At 54.9% G+C, this 8,926-nt stretch overlaps 1 protein-coding gene across 1 annotated transcript; it reads right to left on the reverse strand.

Annotated features, from left to right (window-relative positions):
• Nucleotides 1-1,396: 1,396 nt before the first annotated feature.
• LOC145415016 (uncharacterized) lies at nt 1,397-1,786 on the reverse strand. The gene has a single exon (XM_080284433.1). It carries the CDS (start codon nt 1,784-1,786, stop codon nt 1,397-1,399), a length of 390 nt encoding a protein of 129 aa, XP_080140559.1.
• Between the last annotated feature and the right edge of the window lie 7,140 nt (nt 1,787-8,926).

Here is an 8,926-nt window from a genome sequence, read left to right on the forward strand (position 1 = left end):
TAGTGTTGTGGTACTGGACAGTGACCTGATACAGGTTTGGGACTTTTATGGTTTTGTAGGGGCCCGTGTAGTGGGGGGCTAGTTTGGATGGTGTTGGGAGGGTGGCTACCATAATAAAATTGCCCGGTTTGTCGGGGTTGGTAATTGTGGTGTCTGGGGCCAGGTCTTGTGTGGTTTGTAGATGGTGGAGCTTGTGTTTAAGGTGGTGAAGGGGTCGAAGGAGGTGGGGTTGTCAGGTGCTTGCAGGTGGTGGCGGAGAGGCAGAAGCAGAGGTGCCTCGTTGAATACCCGTTCATGGGGTGTGATTCCATCCTTGCGGGGGCAGGTGTTCATACCCCACTGCACTATTTTGACATGTGCTGGCCAGTCATCGTTTTGCATAACTTGAGTTCTGGTCCGCACTTGGTTAAGTAAGGTGTGGTGGCTCAGATCACAAATGCCGTTTCCTTAGGGCCAATAGGGAGAAGTGTGAGATATCGTAGCCAATGAGGATGGATAGCTCGGCCCAGACGCTTCCTGTGAATTCTAGGCATTGTCAGAGTGGAGGACCTGGGAATGCTGAAATACGGGAACACGTGGCGAGTCAGGGCATCAGCGACAGGGAGGGCGTGATGTTCTTTTGCCGGACACGTGATTAAGAACTTGGAATATGTGTACACGAATGTGATTACATATTTGTAGCCCGACTTAGGTGGGAGAGGGCCAACGACATCCACAGATAGCAGCTGCCAGGGCTTGCTGGCTAGATGTGGCCAGTCGGGGCTGGTGTCCTAGTGGTCTTTTCCCAGAGCATAAGCTCTGCAGGACTGCACAACTTGTTGTGCGAGTTTGGAGGGATTTTGGGGACCAAAAGATGCCATTAAAAATTTGGAAGAGCTTTTTGGTGCCAAGGTGGATCCCGTTATCGGCAGCGTGGAGGTGTGTGAGGGTGTCAAGGGTGGTGTTGGTGTACAGGTAGTCACCGTGTTGTTGTATTTTCGAGAATATGTGGGTGGGCACCCAGTCGGGGTGATCCTTGGCTTGCCAACATTGCATGAGGATGGAGGTGGTCTGGACGGCATTGACAGGGAGGCAAGGGGGTGTCGGCATTAGTGTGGAGTTTGCCGGCCCGGTAGACGATGTCGAAATTAAATTCCTCAAGAGTTTCTCTCCAGCGGATTATTTGTGTTTTTGGTGTCCGACTAGCGCAGCCATTGCAGGGATTGGTGATCCGTGATGATGGTGACGTGGGTACCTGCTAGATAAGCTCGGAAATGCTCAAAGGCCCAGATAATGCCCAAACATTCCTGCTTGGTTGAGGTGTAGTTCTGCTCCACCTGGTTCAGGGTGCAGCTGGCGCGGGCAATAATATGTTCCTTGCCGTCTTGTACTAGTGCTAGGATGGCACTGATTGCCACTAGCAACACGTCAGTGTACAAACGGAAGGGGAAGGTTTAGGAGAAAACGCCACTATAGGGGCCATGATAAATTTGTCCTTAAGGGCGCGGAAAGCCTGCAGGCAGTCTTCAGTCCATGTGAAAGGTTCCCCCTTTTTGGTGAGATCGTGTAGTGGTTTGGAGATGGTCGTGAACCCTTTCACAAAGTGCTGGTAGTGTGACGCAAGGGCTATGAACGTGCAGACCTTATGCACGTTCCGGGGCAGGGGGAGCTCGGCTATAGCCCTGAGTTTCTCTGGGTTGGGGGCTATGCCTTCTCTGGATATGACGTGACCCAGGAAGGAGACTGAGCGCTGGGCCAGGATGCATTTAGATGCCTGGCTTGCCGTATCCTGGAAAAAACCTGTCATAGGCGATGGAGATGGTTGGCCCTGGTCTTGCTAAAATTATGACGTCATCTGGGTAGGTAAAGCATATTTCTTGAGTGAGACCACTTAACACGGACTCCATTAATCAGGAGAACGTGAAGGGGGCATTACAGAGGCCGAAAAGAAGCACGTTGAACTCATAGTGCTTCCTGTTGCAAGTGGAGAATGCTGTCTTCCCTCGGTCCTCGGGGTGGATGGGGACTTGCCAGTATCCTGATTGGAGATCGAGGGTGGAGAACTAGGATGCACCGTAGAGGGAGTCAAGAGAGTTGTCAATTCTGGGCAGGGGGTGGCGTCCTTGATTGTTATGTCGTTGAGGCAACAGTAATCCATGCAAAAGCGCAGAGTCCCATCCTTCTTTTTTACTAGGACGACGGGGTAGGATCGTGGGCTTGAAGAGGATGATACCATGCTGACATCTAGCATGTCCTGGACCTGCCGGTCTTCTTCAGCCTGTTGGGTCGGATTTTTCATGCGCAAAGGTTGGCGGATGGGTGGTCCTGTTGCGTGGATCTCGTGGGACAGGAAGGTGGTATGGCTGATGTCCGTGGGTCCCATCAAGAAGATGTCTTGGAAGTCCAGGAGGAGGTATCTAAGGTTGTTCGTTTGGTGGGGCGAGAGGTGGTCAGGGATGGGGGGTAAGGATGGGTGGCTTGGAGGGGAAGTGCAGGGCTCAGCCTCTTCCATTTCCCCTACCACCAGTCCCTTAGGGAGGGTGAGGGGTGAGATGGAAAGGTTGGCTAGGTGTACTGATGCAACGTGGAGGGGAAGAAAGGTGGGCGATAGGACGCATGAGGCGATGGCGCCTGTCAGAGGAGTTGGGGAGAACGCTATGTAGTTTCCAGCGGATTGATAAAAGGGGAGCCAGGCCTCGTGGTGCGGGGGGGGGGGGGACAGTGATGGTGGAGGCGATGGTAGCGAGGAATGTGGGGGATGAGGGGAGGGAGGGTTCACTGGAGGGAAGGAAGGAGGAGCGAGGGGGTGGGGTGTATGGTGACGTTCGGTGTGGGTGGTGGTGTGGTGGTGCTGCATGTGCAGAGGGGCTGAGAGGGTGGATCTGGTGACTTGTTGCAATGTAGCCGCTGCCTGTGGCAGTCGATGTTGGCTCAGAGTTTGTGCAGTAGATCCAGACCAAGGTAGCCGTCGTAGGCACGGCAGGTAGAGTTGAATATGATGAACTGATGTTGAGAAGTCGCTTGTTGGTGTGTTTCAACATGGAGGGCCCGTGTCTCCCCAGGGATAGGCAGAGGGTCATCCCCCATATCTATGAGGTGAGCCAAGGTGGGGAGGAGAGGGCCGAAGGCTGTGGAGTGTCGGGAGTAGAAGTGGTGGTATAGATATTGATCTGGCTGCTCCCATGTCAACCAGCAGTCGAGTTTTCACCCCGTTCAGCCTTACTTTATTGTAGACTGGGGGCAGTATTTGTGTGAGGTGGCCCCCGCCACCGTAGGGAGATGCGGGGGTGATCCTAAAAATCCAGCTGGGATAAGGCATCCTCTCCCTCGCCGCTGAGTTCTGTCTCCTTGGTTTGGGGGTCATCTGTGGGGGGTGCTGTGCCCTCGGCATGGTCATCTTCAATGGCCAATACTTCACAGTGCCCCTGGTTGGTCGCTTTGTGTTGGGCGGCCTTTAGCTGCTCCCAGATGTCATATATGGGGCAGCAGTGGTTGCATGCGGACAACTCCCATGGGTTAATGGAGATAAGGTTGGTGGTTTCTCTGGGGTTAGGATGCTTCTTGGTGGGGATGGGCCTTGGTAGGATGGGAGGTTCCACGGGCGCCGTGTTTCTGGGGGCGTCTGGGATTTGGTGGGGAGAGGCTTACGTGTGGGAAGTTGGCTCACTGCCCAGATTTGTTGGGGGATGGTGTGGGCGGTGAGTAGGCACCTCACAACCTGGATAGCTTTGTCAATGTCCCCATTTGGGTTGCAGATTGTAAAGTGTTCCCTAATGATGCTGGGGAGGATCTCAACATGGTGTTGAACACATGCTGGTCCAAGGTGTTGGCATCCACCTCTGGGTAGAAGGTGGCAACAAGGTGTCGGGTTTGTATAGGGGTTATCATCTAAGTTCCCACTATATGTAAGGGCATCTAGCTGGGAAAAGACGATGACCTTTCCGAGCGAGGGTGTGACGGCCTGCATCACAGTTTGTTGGAACTGCTTCCATTTCAACTCCACAACAATTTTTGTGGCAATGTTCGATACAATTTCCTGAGGTGTGGGAGAGTGACTGCTATATTCTCGCAGTCGTTCTCGAAGCTTATGTCTAATAAAGCTTTGATCATGGACATGCAGGTGTGTATACAGTATCGTATAGTTCGGAGTAAAACTTAGGGAGTTGAACGTGGTTTGGCAGCCATGTTTTTCAGTTTCTCCTCTTTCCTCGCTGCTCTATTGCCGGATTGAGAACCTCCGCTAGCCACCACTGTTATGCAGCATAGTCTGGGCTCCGACTTCTTAGGTACAGGTACGTTGCGGGCCTTGGATTCTTTGTTCATGACTGGGCCAGAGTATGCAGACAAGGAGGGAAGCCCAAACACTTACTGATAAAAGGCACACGTATATTAACAATAAAGCGAGATAGAGAACAATACACACTATGATCCGTGACCAAACCTATTGTAGTCAATACAAAATATTAACCAATATAGAGAAATATATCACACACTTACACATGGTAATTCCACACTGAAATACACGTGTAATACGTACAATATATCAGGTGTGTCTCACTGGCATATGCACAAAGATGGGAGTAACACAACACTTCCACTACAGTCTATCTCTACATACACATCGCGTGACAGGGACGGGAATATACTCTTATAACCACATCACATCTGCATGACAGGTGGAACCTTATATTATCAACTATAACACATCCGCGTGACATAGACGAGATGTAGGCTGCCTTATGCTACACCCATGTGACATGGGACGGAGAGATACATCACTTATTACCTACTTGCATGACAGGGACGGGAGACACTATTGTGACACTTGATTACTACTTAACCTGGACACAGAGAGTAAACCCTTAGTACATTCACTCGGCATAGATGGGATAGAACTATGGGGGGGGGGAAGTGGAATATATGGCAACTCAGGGACAGAGGCACAACACTGATACTTAGAGGGAGTTCACTGTGTATTGCACTGGGGGGGGGGGTCACACGTGGAATGCGACTGGGACCTCACACCTTTGTACCAACTACCAACACTAACGTTTAATGTGAGCTTTCCTTGGGATTACTGTTTAATGCATGGGGGGAGGGGGAAGTGGGCATCGCTAGGGACACTAGGGGTGGTTTGTCTCACACAGTGTCGTGCAGTAACACTGACGGGGAGATGTGACGACAATCTTAGAATCTCTTTACTCATGGGTATGGACAGTGAGGGACATTACGGTCCACCTGGGGCCCGCTACACTGGCAGCCACGGGTGGCGTCCGGGTGTAGGGGGCGGGCCGTCAGGCGTGTGTTCCCTGTGTAGGTCACTGTCGGGATCACCATGGGTCCTGGCAGAGCTGAAGGGCGGGGTGGTGGGCAGCCCTTTCTCAATAGGGGCCCTAGGAGAGAGGTGGCCCTCGGGGCTAGGGCCGTATAGAGCCAGGAGGCACTCAGCCCGGCGCCTGTCCTTCATCGTGGTGGGTGTCCTGGGGACGGACCTGACAGAGCCCGGGCCAAGGGTCGGCTGCAGGATGGGCGACGCCCTCATGGAGCTGCGGTCCCGTCCAGGAGAGGCAGCCGTCAGGGGTTGGCTGTGGCTGCCCACTCTGGCGGAGTCCAGCAGTATCTGTCGGTGGTGAGGGTGATACCACAGCAACAGGATACCTGGCCTCGAGGTGGTCTCGCCCTGGCTGGTCTCTGGTAGGGTACCTGCGGGGAGCAGTTCCCACCCCCGTACAGGAGGAGTGGGGAGAGGGGCACCGCACTGCCACAGGAGGGGCGGGCCGAATAAGGGGTGTCACCCTCAGTAGGAACTTCCGGGGTCACGGAGGGGAGCGACCAGTGGTCTGCTCACCTGCTTGGCGGGCCGGAACAGCCATGCTGGGATGTGAGAGGGAGACCCGGTGGGCACTCCTTCGCCCAGACAGACCCGGTGGGCACAGCCTAGGTTCCTACTGGGGCAGTGACTGAAGGAGGCCTGGAGGACACTCCTTTGGGTAGCCACTTGTCCTGGGGACAGAGGAGGAGGCCTTGTGGGTCTCCTGGCTGGTGCCACAGGTTCAGTGGACTCTGCTCTCCTGCTGTCGGGGGATGGTGCAGCTGGGGATGACCGGTGGTCTGCTCCTCGAAGGTAGATCCGGTGGATACTACCCCTGAGCCCACCTCCCTCTTGGGGAGATCCAGTGAAGGTCGTCTGAGAGACGTGCCGACGTGCTTGCTCCAGAAGGTGGGTGACGGGGTGGAGAACCAGTGGGTGCTCCTCCCACAGTAGATCCAGACAACGTTACTGTGCCGCTGCTCCTGGGGTATTGCAGGATGTGAGGCTCCGGTGGAGTCCCCTCCTCTTGTTAAGGCTAATCTGGTGGACACGGCGACCAAGGGCCTGCTTGGGACTTGACTGTTGCAAGTCCCACCCCGATTCTGGTGAGTGGTATCTCCGTCAGAGTGTAGTGCACTCAAACTGCATACTGCCTGGTGGTCTGGCTGCGAGGAAGAGGGGCGTCGGGTCATGGGGGAGATATGTCGTTTCCGCTCAGAGGGAGGAAGAGCCTCCCTGTCATCTTGTGGGATGGGGGTCACCTCCCTGTCCCCTCCTCCAGGGGTGATGGTGTCTGGCTCGCTCTGCTGAGCAGGTATTTCAATTACCAAACAGAGTATAACAATTTGCACACAAGTACATGGGCAATCCTACATAAAATACAAGTACAGTAGATGACACAGTACAATGTAAAACACACACTAAATATATCACGATACAGTGCACACAGGGAAGCCTGAATACACTATGACAAACGACACTAGATATATCTCAATATAATACACATAGGGGTATGAACACAATGTAACCTATGGCACGGTATATCACAGTATAAGTATACACGTGTGACATGAACGCAATACCTAGTGGGATACGATATATCACTCTACACCACATGTGGGGAACATGGACGCGATATAACAACAGGCATGGTATATCCCAGTACAATATGCCTATGTGGTACAGACACAATACTTAGACAACAGATTGGGATATAGAGTCAGGTCAGGTATATATTGCACGGGGGAGGGAACAACATGCTTGACAGCCTGAGAATGGTTTCATTACACTGAGGTATACTACTACAGTATGTGATGGGGCTGGGTCTGGGTTGCCCCTTACACTGAACCATGGTGTATTACCACTAGTAGGGTCTAAAGCACACGAGGGGGGGGGTCAGGGTATTACATGGGGAAGTAAAAGAAAGGGATGGCACTTGGGGGCAACAGGGGCACTTCTCACGGGGGAGTACACTAACACAAGGGGGGGTCAATACAAGTAGAGGGCACACTCAGGGGCACGGTACTTTAGGTATGTGGAAGGAGTATAAACACAAAGGCTGTAGCACTACGAGTCATGGTATAGATGGTTGTTGGTGGGCACGAGGGGCGTGCCTATGGCCACTACACAGGCAGCCATAAGTGGGGGCCAGGTGTGGGAGGGGGGGTGTCTGGGGTGTGCTCCCGGCGTGAGTCTCTGGCGGCGTAGTCTGGGGTCCAGGTCGAGCTGAAGGGCAGAGTGATAGGCAGCCCTTTCCTGGTGGGGGCCCAGGGAGTATGGTGGCCCTTTGGGCTAGGGCCGAACAGGGCTAAGAGGTGCTCAGCACAGCACCTGCCCTTCATTGTGGTGGGCGTCCTGGGGGCAGACCTGGGCTCGCCTGAGCCGAGGGTCGGCTGCAGGGCACTCATTGCCTCCCTGGGGCTGCAGTCTCGCCTGGAGGAGGCAGCTGTCAGGGGTTGGTTGTGGCTGCGTGTACTGGGGGAGGCCGGCAGCTGCTGGTGGCATCAGGGGTGGCTTGCCATCACCTGAGGGCTGCGGTCTCGCCTGGAGGAGGAGGCCGTCAGGTGTGGACTGCGGCCACTCACTCTGGGGGAGTCCATCAGCGACTGCTGGCATCGGGAGCTGTGCTGCAGTGACAGGACACCTAGCCATGGGGTGGTCTCGTTTCACGTACTTTCTGGCAGGGGTCCTGTGGAGAAGCAGTCTCCACTCTCTGTGAAGGAGGGGAGGCAGGAGGGGTGCCTCGCTTAGCCACAGGATGGGTGGGCCGAGCAAGAGGCGTCACCCTCATGGTGAGCCTCCAGGGTCTTGGAGGGGTAATGACCGGTGGCCTGTTCCCCAGCCTGGCGCGCCTGACGGTCCTTGCCGAAACGTCTTGCTGGGGCATAGGAAGGAGGTCCGGAGAACACTGCCTAGGCTTCTTCCCGGGGTGGTGGTCGAGGGAGATCTGGTGGATGCTCCCTCGGGCTGGCAGATCCGGTGGACACTGCCGGGGACCACTCATCCCTAGGACGGCCGGAGTAAAAGTTCCGTAGGACCTTCTGGCTTGTGCTGCAAGTCCGGTGGACTCTACTGCCCTTCTGCCATTGGGAGATAGTGCAGCTGGGGGATGACCAGTGGTCTCTCCCCCTGTGGCAGATCTGGTGGATGCCACCATGGGGCCCGCCTCCCTCCTGGGGAGCACAAGCGAAGGTCACCAGTGAGATGGTCCAACACACCGGCTCCTGGAGGTGGGTGGCAGGAGGAGATCCAGTGGATGCTCCTCCTACAGTAGATCTGGTGAATGCTACTGAGCCGGTGCTCCCCTGGGTATAGGAGGCGTATGAGCTCTAGCTGCAGCTTGTCCCCTCTTAGAGGCAGGTCTGGTGGACTTTGTGTCCGAGGGCCTACTTGGGTCTTTGCTAGGGCAAGTCCCACCCCGATTCTGGCAAGTGCTTGCTCCGTTGGACAGTAAAGCACTCGATCTGAGTACTGCCTGGTGGTTCAGCTGCATGGAAGAGGGGCGTTGGGTCACAGGGGGTTTATGTCCCTCCCATGCAGAATGCAGATGTACCTCCCCATCGCCTCCTAGTGGGGTGGGGGCTACCTCCCTATGTCCTCCTCCTGGGGTGGTGGTGTCGGGCTTGCTGTGCCAGG

This window comes from Coenobita brevimanus, chromosome 101 (assembly GCF_032717465.1).
Source record: "Coenobita brevimanus isolate Jiangsu-jjx chromosome 101, ASM3271746v2, whole genome shotgun sequence".
Taxonomy (NCBI): Eukaryota; Metazoa; Arthropoda; class Malacostraca; order Decapoda; family Coenobitidae; genus Coenobita; species Coenobita brevimanus.